Below are 14,073 nucleotides of genomic sequence, written 5' to 3' on the forward strand. Positions count from 1 at the left end.
CCGAATAGCTTCCTCTTCTTCTTGTGATTGACAACGCAGCATGATTTGCGCCAGGCGTACTTGCGAGCTACGCGCAGCGGGAGTGGATGAGTGACTCATAACAGCTATTGCATGGTACTGTGTTGATCAGACACAAACCCGATGGAATACACGGATATGCGACTACTCCTACACCCAAATAATACAACACCCAAATAGTACAACCGTACGAGCAACTTATACATACATTTGAATTGCGGCGCACGCGCCGGGCCCCTGGCACCGCCGGCGGTCATACTATCGAGTCCTTATCCTGGGTAGTATAAACGTCCCGTGTACTATCAGCGAAGTTACGTTGGCCAGGCGAACGACCGTCGGTATCAACGTGCTCGAGGTCGATCTCGACGCCGATGGATCGAGGCAGCCGCGTGCTCCTGCTTCCGCGGAAGCGGATGGTCGAAGGGGATGGGTATGAGGACGCGTTGTTCTCGGTGTTCTGCCGAGTGCTGACGATGAGCATGGAGAATACGTATGCCTGTGGAGAGACGGTCAGTATGTGGGATCCATCGCAGGTGCGCAGTCAAACGTACTCCGACAGGGGGGAGCTGGAAGAGGTTTGTCAGCTTGGCCGGTATTCTCGAGAGCGACGATGCAACATACCGGGTCGAGAAATACAAAGAAGTAGTTGGTACCGAGTCCGTTGGTGATGATGAGGATGAGCAGGTGCGCGCAATAGAAACCGGCTATGAAACATATCAGGTGTCTATACAGTTCTGTAACTAGACCGTCGAAACGTACCAGACTCGATGATGATCTCGAGTAGTCTACTCATCGCAGAGCGCTCCCCGTTGAACTCTTTTCTGACCTTTGACTGTATACTGTGAATCTTATAGCAGATCAAGCCTGGTGTAGGAAATGTCAGCCGTAGGTGGCATGCGACATGTAACAAACTCGGCACTCACTGGCGCATAGGATGTTGAGAACGAACGTGATGATGAAGAAGTAACGAATTCGGACGCTGACAGCGGCGAGAATGGGAATTGTCCCGGGTCCGGTTTGTGCCAGGGTCCAAACGGCCCAGATGCCAACGGCTGTTCCGACAAGCAGCCCTTCAGTCTGCATGCTTGCACTTCGCGAACAATAAGGCACGCACCGGTATCTCCCAACAACAGCCCGAACGGTGCGAGCACGACGTAGTAGTTCATGTTCCATACGACGAATGTCCGGTATACCTGCACAAAATGAAGTTCGGTGGAATTGGTAGATGAGGCGACTTGAGAGACTCACGATGATGGCGTCGGAGATGATAGCTACGACAATGTTCATCGCGTTCTTCAGTAATGACAGAGTTGAGGAGGGGTCCGCGTACACCGCAGCAGGGTTCGGCCGTTCAGTACCGGTAACGGCATACCCCTGGTATGTGCGGATAATGGCGACTACGAAATCCTGTACCGGGTTGAGAACGGAATAGACTTGGATCCCTAGTACGTAGTACTCACGAGCACGGTAGCAGCAAATATGAGAAAGCAGGCCGCGAGAAGCCAGGGCGACAGTCCATTGCGAAGCCTCTTGACTAGGATGGCCACACAATGCGGGAGGTAGACGAAGTACGCCCCTAAAACATGGCGTAGAATAAGCAAGGGTCGTATAGAGTATGAGCGATGCGTACCGGTGGCGAGCAGCTGCAGCCACAACCCGATGAGGTTGGCGTTAATCTGGCTGATGTCGCCCTCGATGGCCATGTCAGCGGCCGTTTGAGAGGATTCTGAACATGACCGCGGCGGGGCGCGTCGAGGTTATATCGGCATCGCATAGCAGGAGAGATCAGCACATTGCGTCTGTGATGCCGCTCGTGAGAATCACGTCGCCGAAGATGTTGGTGATGCGCGGATTCTTGTGAGAACGGTCCTGTACATCAGATAGAAGTGTATGTAGCGTGTGGGGAAATAGCGGAAGCGGGTGCGACTTGCCTTATGGGACGTACTCCAAGGGCTGGGGGCTTCCGGCGCTACTTATCACTTCGCAAGCTCTGCACTGCAAAGGTCACTTGATGGCGATATCCATTATGCGCTGCGAGTGCACACGGAGCACATGCCAGATGGAACAGAGGAGGAAGTGATGAATTCAACAATCCACTGTCCCACTGTCGTGCAAGTGCTTCGAGGTCAGTCATTCAGTGCTCACAGCAGCAAAATATCGAACACCAACCCGTGTGATCCCCGGCCGTAGAAGGATGATTTAATCTAGGAAGTTCTCAAAGACAATGTCTTCATATTAGTGAGATCTCTCGAGATGCGTGCGCAAGAGCTGAGAGAGTTGAGTACCGGCGCCTGAAACGGTGCCGGCAACTGCCGAGACGAACATTTCGGGCAAGCCTCTGTCGTGCCTGGTTGGGTACCCATCAAGAGTTCCAACGTTCAGCGACCGCAGTGACGGTCGTTCAAGGGGGTTCCTCTCCCTCGATGCGCATGCACTCTTGTTTGCCGCTTTACAATCGAACCGCTGCTACTGCACGGTTCCAACCATACTCCTACCAGTCTCTCAGTGGTGCGCGGCCGACTTTAGCACCACGTTATGGCTGCTTCTTTGGAGCTTCCCGACTTGGTGCTGCTACCATGCGATATACCACCCCTGCCAGACCCAGTCCCGTCCGATTGCTCCACAGCTCTTCGCACTTACGCGCATCACCCGGTCGCTGGCTCTCGTCAGGCTCAAACGCCAGCCCGCCGCCTCAAACTACCGACCCTGCCTTCGATTCCCGCCGCATCGCATTCTTTGAAGAGCCTTACATGCTGAGCCCGGAAGACGGGCAGCCGTATGGGTACTTTCCAATGCGGCTCGGCCAGACGCTGGACGAAGGTAAATATATGGTCGTGCGCAAACTCGGATATGGCACCCACTCAAGCATGTGGCTCGCTAAAGAGATAATGTGCGTACCCCCTCCTTCATGACGTGCGGGAGCTGACTATTGGAGCGTGCTCTCCAGGCCTGACGGGCATTGCTATGTTGTGATCAAGGTCTTGTCGGTCGCCGCCACATACGCTGAATGCGATGAGCTCTGCTACGAGTCTGCAGTCGCAACGAGCATGGCGACATTTCAGACATCGGACACGACACATCCCGGCTTTCGGCACTGCGCGACGATCAGAGAGGCTTTCATTGAGGAAAGCGCCCACGGTGAGCATTTTCGCGTGGTTCTCCCTCCTTACGGCACCTCTTTGCGCGATATTCTCGAGACCTCTCCGACCTGCCGCTTCGCACTCCGGACGGTGAAGAGGGTCACGAGGCAGGTCCTTCTGGGCCTCAGTTTCTTGCAATCTAGGCTTCAAAGGGTGCACACAGGTGAGTGCGTTCCGAGTGTTGCACATCACATTCACTAACACACCTCGTAGATGTCAAGCTGGCGAACATTCTCGTCGACTTGGGAGCCAGTACCGAACAAATAGACAGCTTCCTTGCGAACGACCCCCCGCAGATCTATGCGGACTCGCCTCCGATCAACCCGCAGATATCGCCACATCCTATACCGGCCGTACGGTCGCAGCCCCTCCCTAACTTTGGTCTGGATCCAACGTATGAGAACCTGCATATTCGTCTCATTGATTATGGGAACGGTATGTTCGTGTCTGCTTTATGCCATCAATCGCAGCTCACGTCCCGGGTTCTAGCCATACGTGCAGACGATATCAGCCCGGATACGTTCATCTGCACACCGACCGACCAGCGCGCGCCCGAGATGTTACTTGGACATGCGTGGTCGTATCCCGTCGAAGTTTGGGCGGTTGGCTGTCTGGTGCGTTCCGAGATGTGTGCGTCATGCAGTCAAGTTCCCTCATTGTCTTCATTCCCTCTAGATATTTCAAATGCTTACAAGGAGAGCGCCGTTTCCCCCTTACACCGGGGACGACCATCTAGCTGTTATCTACGATCGTCTTGGCCCGTTCCCTATGGATTTTGTGCGACGTTGCAGGCATGGCGAGGAGCTTGTTGATAGCCAAGGTGAGCTATCAGAAGCGTAAAGATGGTCGACTCCTCCTGAGATGGTGTCGTAGGAATCCCTCGCTCCAACGAGCACGGCGCCATCGTGCAAGGTTCCCTCGAGAGAAGAGTCGCAACCGCGTGCCAAGGCCTAGGCACGCAGGACCTCAGCGACCTTTGCCGTTTCTTGCGCAAGTGTTTCACGATTGATCCATTAATGAGGCCTACAGTCCCCGAGCTGCTCGCGGATGCGTGGCTCGTGCTTTGACTAGCCCTGCACCGTAGATACGGGGATCCATGCATGACACTGGTCTGCATACCCCACCTAAGTTTATCACGCTCTCGGCCTTTTGCATCAAATCCTATGCCGCATGCTATCGTTCGCCCCCAACTTTGTGCTCGACCTCTTCGGCCACCTGCTGGACGGCAAGTACCAGTATTTGAATACGATCGAGGAGCACGGTTTGAACAACACGCTCGCTCCGTCGAGGGCGTGCACGAACTTCCACGCTCCCGCAAAAGGACCTCGTCATGCGGAGGACACGTACATCATGCAGCAGCTCTGCGCGCACGAGGTGAGCCCGCCCTGCCTCTACGCCGCTGATAAACGAACTGACTACACAAATGAACCGTCGCGCTCGGAACGCGAGGGGGAAATGAAGCGGAGCGAAGCCACCGCGACCCCGGATACGTTCACATTCCTGAAGGACACGATCCACTTCATCCTGAACAGCTTAGCCAGCCTCCCCGAAGGCCGCGCGGTCCGCTTGTTTGCGCTGGTTGACGACGCAACGAACGATTTCGACACGACCCTCTTCGTCCGCGGCCTGCGATACGACTTGGCGTGCCACGCCATCGTTTGCGATGCCTACGTGCTCACACTTTGCACGCAGCTCATGGATGCTCTTCTCCCATGGTTCACCGTATACTTCGTCAACTCGGAGCTTACGTGCAATCGCACCTACGCGGGCGAGGATGCAACTAACCGCGATATGTGCCTCAGTTGTTTGTTTCTTAGGCCATGACACCCCGTATGCTGACTTTGCTTTCGCTTCAAGTTGCTCTGACGCTTTCTTGGGTCTTGTAAGTAGCTTGTATTGTACGTGTATACGACGTCAGCCCCTGCGGTTTTGCCGTGCTACTATCATAGATTCATCATCTGTACAGTCAACCGGAGGGCGGATATAACACCACTCTCACTAGCCAATGCCATAGAGGCGAATATGACAGGGTGTCCGATTACCGACCACCGACTACCAACTACCGACTACCGCGGTACTCCCGACTACCGACTATCGACTGCCGACTACCGACCACCGACCACCGACTACCGAATACCGAATACCGACTACCGACCACCGACCTCGGACCTGCCCGAAGTGGACGCCGACGCCAGTCCCGATCCCGACGCCCCTGCCTATATCAGCCCGCCTTTCGCCTCTTCCGCTCCTCACCTGTCTCTCCCTCCTACCACCACACCATCCCCACACTTCCCACCCGCTTCTCCACCGCATTCACCATGTTCATGTTCACCTCATCCAAGGCTTCCACCTGCGCCGAGTGCCGGTCGCTCGGTTCGGGAAAGTCCACTTCCAAGTTTGACAAGAGGACGATCGGCCGCCCGAGTGCATACGAGTGGCCGGCGTTCCAGCCCCGTCCCCAGCCCCGTCCCCAGCCCCAGCCCATTGTGTACGGCCCGCCCCCTACGCCAGCGCAGATTCAGGTGCTGCTGTACCGGGGTCGCGAGTTCAAGGAGCTCGGCACTGAGCTCATCCCCCTGCGTGACGCGCAGTTGCGGGAGGAGCTCGTGCGCGGGACGCTCGTTTACCATGCTTGAGGCTCTCGTCCCCTTCTCGTTGTCCCTCTGCTTCCCCGATTCCCGTCTTTCGTTCTCCGCTGCTTTTGTTTTCTTCACAGGCATCCACTCCGGCAACATGAAGACGACGAGGACCTCAACGGACGACCGCCTTGGGACCCAGGATCCGGCGTCGGCGAGGCTGACTGAGGGCTTGGATGACCCGTCGACGTCAGCCTCCCCGGCATTGCCACGGAAGTATCGTCTCCCGCTTGGGCCATCATATCGTTGCTTCACTGCTCGTTCATCGCTGTTTTCCCTTTTTGCACAGGCATCTACCCCACACAGAGCCGACGAGGACGACGACCGACTGGACCCGGACAGACCTGGCGCGGATGGGGAGGGCCGAGGGATTGATCACCCCTCGTCAAGTCAGCCTCCCGAAGTATCCTCTCCTTTCTCTCGAATCGTGCTCGCGTCTCGGTGGCTTTCGTTTCTTTCCCCGGCCTCTTTTCTTCTCCGCGCCCGTCGTTCTCGTGTTCCCGCATTCCCCTCGCTTCGACCCCTTGGAAGTCTCCGTTTTTGACCGTCTGTTCCTATTGCCGCGCTCCCGACCCTAGTTTGCCCAACTCCCTGCTCTCTCTCGATTCCTTCCATCTCTTCCTCTGCTCTCACCTTCCCGTTCCCATCTGTTCTACACTTCGTCCTTTTCTCCCTGCGTCTCATTCTCTCACATCGCTTCTGCCGCTCTCTGCATGGCCTGTCTCGTTCTGCTCTTTCTGGCCACGTTCCATGGGAGATATTGGGATCGGGGTCGGTGGTGGTGGCAGCTTCAGGTCAGACCGGCATTAGAGAGATGGCGCCCTCTCTTGTACCGCTCTTTCTTGTGAGTTGTCATCGTTCATCGGGGCGGGGGATGCAGCTAATGAGCTTTCGTCCTGGCACGAGTGAATGGGGCACCCGTCTCATTTGGGCGCCTATTCAGAGGCAGACGAAGGACTCCTTGGTTTCGTGCACGATGTTCGGCACCTGGTTCAGTGTGTACATCCGAGCATCTGAGCTGGAGATTGTATACGCATAGAATGGTATGCCCGAAAAGCACAGGGGGACGACGTCGGATCGCTTCTGTCGTACCTTATAGGGAAGTGCGTTCTATCTGTCGTCACTCGGATAGCGCCAAAGTTCTTCGCATACGCTTCTAGGTGTCGGGATCGGTTCCTCTTTATATCTCAGAACTCAGAGTGGGGATATGCCACGCGCACCTGTCTGCGCCTGCGATATTACAACCTGACACACGTGATGCGAGCTGCGTGCATCGCTAGCGCTATGTGCTGTGTGCCGTTCGAAACGGTGCGTACTACCACTAGTATACCTTGATTATCTTGTTTTGATTTGCATCACACACCCATTTCAGACAGTTGTCCCGATCGCGTCTGGTTTACAAGGCAGGAAGTGCAGGACCTCAAGCGGACAGCAGCTGCGCAGAGTGAAGCAAGAAAAGCTCAAGCTTCTTCCTCTTGTCTCCCTCCACCTCACCACAAGTGCGTACAATCTGGCGCTCGTCCTGGTTCTGCGCCTCACGCTGCGCGTCCTACACAACGCATGATAGCGTTCTCGCATCCCACAGGAGGAGCCGCCGGCATCTCCGAGCGTCACTCGTGCTGGCATAATAATACTTCAAATAGATTTATTAGAGCGAAGACGTGCTCTATGCGTACTTCCATACATTGCGTGCAAGTATAACAATACTCTCACACCGCCGGTCGTGTGCGCGCGCATGCGAACCCCAGGGTCCCGCGGCATTTCCCACTGCGTCTTCGCCAGCCGCGAACTGCGGGCCCTGCCGGCGGCACGCGAGGAGGAAAGGGGAATCATCCAGGCTCGGATTCGGATGCACATCAGTGTGTGGGTACTAGTGATCTAAATTACGCCGTCCTTCGACGCTCGGGGATCCCCAGCAACTATACTTGCGCGCGCAGACGAACGTGCGTCCGTGGCAAAGACAGATCCCGTGCGACTCGGACTCGGGCCTCGCATCCGGGCGCGTCGTCCGAGCGAGTGCGGAGGGGCCCTCACGATGGTCGGCGGCGGTGGGAGCCGTACATGGGATACACACACATCCGGCGCGTGCCGCGTGAGCGTCCCCAAGGACTCCCCACAGATATGCCACTGTGTACGGCGCTCCGATCTCCATCGAGTCCTATGATGCCGGTGCTGCCCAGTGTCTGTGTCCAGTGCGCACCCTCCGCTAGACCGGCCTCGAGCAGAACCACGCCAATTCCGAGGCGCGGCGGCTTTACAGCGTGCCCCTCCCCTCTTCCCATTCTCCCATCCGCCGCTGCACGCGTGGACGCGGCCCAGGCCCGCACGGGGAGAAGCTGTGCAGCGTCCCCGTGGAAGGGGCAGCTCGCGCCCGCACCCACGGGGCAGAAGGGCAGCTGGCTCCGGAGCACGCCATGCTGTGCTGCGGTGCGCGTGAACGCCGGGGGCCCTCGAACCTGGATCTGATCGCGCGGTCGAATCCGTACCGTGTCCGATTCCAGGGCACACCCTGCCAGGGTTCTCTGGGGGCGTGATGACGATGCTGGGGGGCACGCTGCGCGAGACGCGAAGGGCAAGAAGGAGGTTGATTCGTCGATGTGGGGGCGCCGTCGTCACGAGGGTTGGCGTTCGGGTGCTCGGGACGATCGCGAGGTCTATCAGCTTCGGGGTGGTTCTGTACTCGTCCGTGCTGTACCTGTATCTGCGAAGTGATGCAAAGTGGTCAGCGATGGGGTACGGAGCGTAGTTGGCATCTACGGCGTTAACAGCCTCGAGGCGGGCCACGGACACATTGATAGCAGGCCTCATGATAGATGTTCTGTGCAGTTTCCGAGTCGGAAGCATGCACGCAGACGAGGGGTCGTGCGAGCGAGCTCTGGCGTCCGGAAAGCCGCGTGTCCCGTCGTATGCCGTTGCGTGGTTGACAGATGACACCACCGCGGCAGATGGCGAGAAAAGCGGGGAACTGAGCGGTGCCCGTCGAGCGCCCGCGGCACAACGCGCAGCCGTCGTCGTCGAGCGAGGCGCGCTCGTCGCGGAGAGCGACGAGCTCGCTCCGGGCGCGCAGGAGGGTTCGGCACGTGCGCGGCGTGGAGGAGTGGTCGGATGCGAAGCTTCGCGGAGTCCAAATGTGATGCGCGTGGGATGCGGCGGTGCCTTCCGGAGCGGGCGCGCGCCGGGTTCTTCGGACAACGCCCGAGCAGGCCGTATATGGTACGTGAGAACACCGGGCGGGCGGAGGGCGGCGGGAGAGCAGTATAATAGGCGTGGCCGCCGTGGCGTACAGATGGCGTCTGGTGAATTACCGTTCGATCGGTGGGTTCAGGGAGAAACGAGAAGCTGGCGGGACAGAAATAGCGGCGGAGAGAAAAAGAAGGCTGCCCGGCCTTGGCCTGAGAATGCAAGAACACCGGCGGGTCGAGAGCGGAAGCTCGCTCGCTGCGTTCTTCGAGGGCACTCCAGCACGAGGGGGTCTCGCGGGTGCGCACGATGCAGCATCGCGACGTCGAGGGCGTGTTCGAAGGCAGGCGCGGCACGAGGGGACCCACGCCCACGGCGAAGGTGGAGGCTGCGGGAAGAGTCGGAGGATGCGCGTCTAAAGGCAAATGGGCCGCTGGGTGATGGAGGGCGAAAAGACGTCAGGCGATAAGATCCGGATCTGAGTCTGTGCGGGCGTCATCGCAGCCAATTATGGGACAGACCCTGTTTGGACAAGCCGGCGGGCCCGAAGAGTGGGTGTGGGAGCGGATCTGAGATGGAGGAATCGGGGCTTGGCCACGTGGTGGAGATCAGAGGTGTCAAGGGACGTCTTAAGGCGACCGCCGCGCCCGCGCTTCCCTCCTTCATCTCTCCCATCATCCCCTCCCCCGCCGCATGTCCTCCACAATATACAACGTACGTCCCCCCTCCGCCTGCGTGTCCCCTGATTCGTGCTCACGAATTGCATATCTGCAGCACAAACACTTACAGCCCACAGGCGCGGCGACTCCGGGCCAACCGCACCAGGGCGCCATGGTCGCTCGCATCGACCACGCGTTCGAAACCATCCGCACGGAGTTTGACAGCATTCAGGGGGAAGTGCACACGCTTCGGGCGCAGCGAGACGAGCTTGAGTCAAAGGGTGAGTTCCCTTCTTGTTTCACGGCAGTATCAGGGTATCTAGATATCCTGGGAGGGCCGCTGGAAAGTCTCGTCTCTCTTCTCTGCAATTTCTTGGCCTAATGCTAGTGGCGGAAAAGACGAGCATAAATCTCGGACGAAAACGGGGATGTAAATACGATGTCGCCGTCTGTTCCTTGGGAGGTAGCCAGAGGCGTAGAGAGCGCGAAACGGCCAGTTTTATTGCTCAGCGCTGTTGGCGTTTCCCGTCGCGCCAAGGAAGGCCGAACCACCCAGCAGCTTTCTGGTGGCGACCAATATCGCAATTTCTGTCTTGTTTCACTGTCATAGCGCCAAACAAACAAACTCACACAACTTTGCCGCCCGCCAGTCACAAGCCAGGTCAACGAGCTCAACATCATCCGCCAGTCGCTGTACGACCTTGAAACGCAACATGGCAAGATTCGACAGCAATACGAAGAGGATGTGCGCGGCCTCAAGGCAGAACTTGACTCGTACAAACGCCGCGGGCAGGAGCCCCTCGGCCTCGCTTCGCTGGGGCGTGATCGCGACCGCGACATCGTTGCTCGCGAACGCGAACGTGAATTGACCCTTGCACGCGAGCGCGAACTCCGCGAGCGTGAGGCCCGTGAGCGTGAGGCACGGGAACGGGACCGCGACCGCGACAGAGACGTCGTGATGGCGCCCGCCGGCTCGAGTCGCGGTGACGCGCACGGACGCGAAGCACTCGGCCTCGGTAGGCCTCCAATCAACGTTCCCGGCGGCCCCCCTCCGGGGCCTGGCGGCGAGCCTCTTGGTCCCCTAGTTCTGACACCTCACGCAGGCCCTGTTGGCCTTGGAGTTGGCGCCGGCCCGGGAGGAGGCGGCGGATACGCTGATCCCTTCTACCGCGAGCGAGAGAGAGAAAGGGAGAGGGACCGAGACCGGGAGCGTAGCGTCTTGGATCGTGAGAGGGAACGCGACAGGGACAGGGAGCGGGATCGTGACGGCCGCGATGTGAAGAGGATCAAGACGGAGAGGATGAAGTCGGATCGCCAAGGTGTGTAACTCTCCTTCCGTGCCTTTGTATTTGCACATTCTCAACGGACCCCCGCTCTTCCTCTGCACTTCACTTTCTCCGACGCGCTTGCGCCTCTATTTGTTCCGCCTTCGTTCTCACGCCCATGTCCGCGTCCTGCAAATTCGCCACGCCGCCCGCCTGCCCGCCTACATCAAATCTTGCCACGAATAGACCAATTTTCGCCTTCAATGGGCGCGCAGCCTCCACCTTCGCACCTCCCGCCAACTCATCACCACCACCAATCGATCTCGCTTGGCCCGGCCGCGCCTCTGCCCCAGCCACCATCCTCGAACGGTGCACCGCCAACACCCTCCGGTCCACCGGGCTCGTCAGTCGCACAGGCGACACCAAAACTGCCCCCGACACCGAGCGCGGGGCCACCGTACACGAATGGGCCAGGCGGACCAGGACCAGGCGGGCCAGGACAGGGACCGGGGCAAGAGGGTGCGAACGGGGCCACGGGTGAGTCGCCTTGCATTTTCTCTTTATTCGGCTATGTGCTCTTCTGCCGCCATGAGTTACTCACGAATTCGCCGTCACTATTGTTTTCTCCTCTGACGCATGCGCAAAATCCGTTCCGACGGTCCGATGCACCTCAGGCCCGCAGCCGTACCCACCCACGCCCACCGCGTCCTCGTCCGCCGCGGCCGAGCAAGGCGGCGCCGGACCGGTCGCGACGCTGCAACAGCAGCAAGCGCCCCCAGGCTCCGCGGGCGGGAACCCTATTCCGCCCATGCCAGTTGACCTAAGCATGGACCCGCACAGCGTGCCGCCGGAGCTCAAGAAGGAAGGTCCGGACTGGTTTGCGATCTTCACGCAAGCGGGCGGAGAGGGGCGCGACGGACAGAAGAAGCGCGCGCTCGATGTGCAGCTGGTGCATACGCTCATGCATGAGAGGTGGGTAGCGATTTGTTTGGGTGATTCGAACATAACGCTGAAATGTGTCCGACGGATAGTGTTGTGTGCTGTGTGCGCTTCTCTGCGGACGGCAAGTACCTGGCGACTGGCTGCAACCGAACGGCACAAATCTACGACACGAAGACTGGGTTGAAGACATGGTCAGTTTACTCTTGGTGCATGACGCGCGCTAAAACTAACCGACGTCACCTTACATAGCGTATTGATAGATGAACAAGCGAGCAAGACGGGTGATCTATACATTCGCAGTGTATGTTTCAGCCCCGATGGCAAATACCTCGCTACGGGCGCCGAGGATAAGCAGATTCGCGTACGTGCTCCTTTACGCGTCATTGAGGCACACCTCGCTAACACCCGACGCATAGATTTGGGATATCCAGAAGAAGCGCATCCGCACGATCTTCGAGGGTCACCAGCAAGAGATCTACTCGCTTGACTTCTCGCGCGATGGGCGGCTCATCGTGTCCGGTTCAGGCGACCGCACCGCGCGCATCTGGGACATGAACGAGGGTCGGATCGACAAAATCTGTGCGTACCTCTCGCTCCTTTCTTAACTCGTTCATGACATGAATTGACTGACGACCTTTTCTTCACAGTGAACATCCCGGAGCCGGAGAATGTTGATGCGGGTGTGACATCCGTATGCATCTCGCCCGACGGCCGGCTCGTCGCGGCCGGCTCGCTCGACACCGTCGTGCGCATCTGGGATGTCGCGACCGGGCAGCTCGTGGAGCGCCTGCGTGGGCACCGCGACAGCGTGTACTCGGTCGCATTCACGCCCGACGGTGCTGGGCTTGTGTCGGGCTCGCTCGACAAGACGCTCAAGTACTGGGACGTGCGCCCAATCTTGCGTCGCGAACCCGGTGCGGTTTCGGGCCCTGGGGGCGCGCTGACGCCCGCGGGGAAGAGCGGTGCGAGTGGTGCTGGCGGCAAGGAGGGCGCGGGCGAGAAGGGGAGCCAATGCACGATGAACTTCACGGGTCACAAGGACTACGTGCTCTCCGTCGCGGTCTCGCACGACGGAAAGTGGGTCGTGTCCGGGTCGAAGGACCGTGGTGTGCAGTTCTGGGACGCGAACACGGCGATGGCGCAGTGCATGCTGCAGGGACACAAGAATTCGGGTACGTCTCCTTTCTCCTTCTATCTATCTCTGCCCGCACGGGTTTGTCATGGTGCGATGTGTCGTGTTGTGGCCCTCGGCGGTGTCGGCAACCAAGCGCGCGGGCGGCTGGCCACTCATGTGGGCGCGATTGAGTGCCGCTTTGGGCGGGCTGGCTGGGCTCGGGGAATGGGGACCTGGACTGGACGTTGATCTGATCTCCATCTATCTCGTAGTGATCTCGATCGATCTTAGCCCGGCAGGAAACGTCCTGGCGACGGGCAGCGGCGACTGGCAAGCCCGAATATGTGCGTCCACCTCCCTCTCCGCTGTGCCACTGACAGTTTGCTGACATCGTGGGTTCGCGGCAGGGTCGTACACCACGCTCTGAGCCGGGCGTTGCGTTCCTCCTGCTCCGTATCGTATCTTCTCCCCGCTTGTATATATATTCGCCCGCCGCCCGCTTGTCGCTCAGTGCCCACGCTTTCGCTGTTGTTCACGTCTGCCCGCCTGTCTGTTACATACATCCCCGTCTTCACCCCCACACCCTCGCTTGCCCCGCCCCGCACCTGCCTACGCATGCTCCCTCCTCCTCACGCACCCTTCTTCCTCCCCGCCCCGCCTTTCCTCCGTGCGCCCCCTCGCCGGACGATGTGCGGCGCGACCTCCCCCTCCCCCAACGCCACCCCGATATCCTGTGCATCTGCTTCCCCGCACCTCCGTTACTGTCTGCTACCTACCTACATACCGCCGCCTTACTGTGTGCCGTATCCTGCCTGTGTGTCCCATATCTCGCGCCGCCGTGCCCTGTGTGTAGTGGTCTTGTGTGTCATGTCTGTAAAATGTCTAATGCGCTTCCGCTCTCGCTCTGTTTCGAGTGCTGTGTGCATAAAGGCCTAGTGAGCTTGACGGGTAGGTACAGGCAGTTAGGAAGGAAGCGAGAAGGTGTGCAGTGCATGAATCAGTATGATGTGCCGCCGGCTCATTGCCCTGCGCTATGATAGATATGGCTGCGGATATGGCCATTTAATCGACATGTACAAGAAGTCGCAAGTAGTGTAAAAATCAGCCTTGCGAGCGTAG

At 58.7% G+C, this 14,073-nt stretch overlaps 4 protein-coding genes across 4 annotated transcripts; 3 read left to right on the forward strand and 1 right to left on the reverse strand.

The window, feature by feature from the left end:
• Positions 1-271: 271 nt before the first annotated feature.
• Positions 272-1,721, reverse strand: TRAVEDRAFT_51493 (uncharacterized protein; the record flags this gene model as incomplete). Its single annotated transcript, XM_008043896.1, has 9 exons — positions 272-514; positions 570-584; positions 640-722; positions 778-882; positions 942-1,070; positions 1,133-1,211; positions 1,267-1,425; positions 1,479-1,594; positions 1,649-1,721. 9 exons carry the CDS (start codon positions 1,719-1,721, stop codon positions 272-274), a joined length of 1,002 nt encoding a protein of 333 aa, XP_008042087.1.
• A 1,047-nt stretch (positions 1,722-2,768) lies between these two features.
• TRAVEDRAFT_39589 (kinase-like protein) lies at positions 2,769-4,225 on the forward strand (the record flags this gene model as incomplete). Its single annotated transcript, XM_008043680.1, has 6 exons — positions 2,769-2,908; positions 2,966-3,321; positions 3,372-3,593; positions 3,648-3,772; positions 3,834-3,978; positions 4,113-4,225. The coding sequence occupies 6 exons, from the start codon at positions 2,769-2,771 to the stop codon at positions 4,223-4,225; spliced, it is 1,101 nt and encodes a 366-aa protein (XP_008041871.1).
• Positions 4,226-4,328: 103 nt separating this feature from the next.
• Positions 4,329-5,794, forward strand: TRAVEDRAFT_51495 (uncharacterized protein; the record flags this gene model as incomplete). Its single annotated transcript, XM_008043897.1, has 3 exons — positions 4,329-4,962; positions 5,016-5,040; positions 5,173-5,794. 3 exons carry the CDS (start codon positions 4,329-4,331, stop codon positions 5,792-5,794), a joined length of 1,281 nt encoding a protein of 426 aa, XP_008042088.1.
• A 3,873-nt stretch (positions 5,795-9,667) lies between these two features.
• Positions 9,668-13,381, forward strand: TRAVEDRAFT_23069 (WD40 repeat-like protein; the record flags this gene model as incomplete). Its single annotated transcript, XM_008043577.1, has 11 exons — positions 9,668-9,688; positions 9,749-9,914; positions 10,284-10,952; positions 11,145-11,435; positions 11,492-11,870; positions 11,930-12,031; positions 12,090-12,201; positions 12,257-12,419; positions 12,488-13,012; positions 13,227-13,298; positions 13,362-13,381. The coding sequence occupies 11 exons, from the start codon at positions 9,668-9,670 to the stop codon at positions 13,379-13,381; spliced, it is 2,520 nt and encodes an 839-aa protein (XP_008041768.1).
• Between the last annotated feature and the right edge of the window lie 692 nt (positions 13,382-14,073).

This window comes from Trametes versicolor, assembly GCF_000271585.1.
Source record: "Trametes versicolor FP-101664 SS1 unplaced genomic scaffold TRAVEscaffold_10, whole genome shotgun sequence".
Taxonomy (NCBI): domain Eukaryota; kingdom Fungi; phylum Basidiomycota; class Agaricomycetes; order Polyporales; family Polyporaceae; genus Trametes; species Trametes versicolor.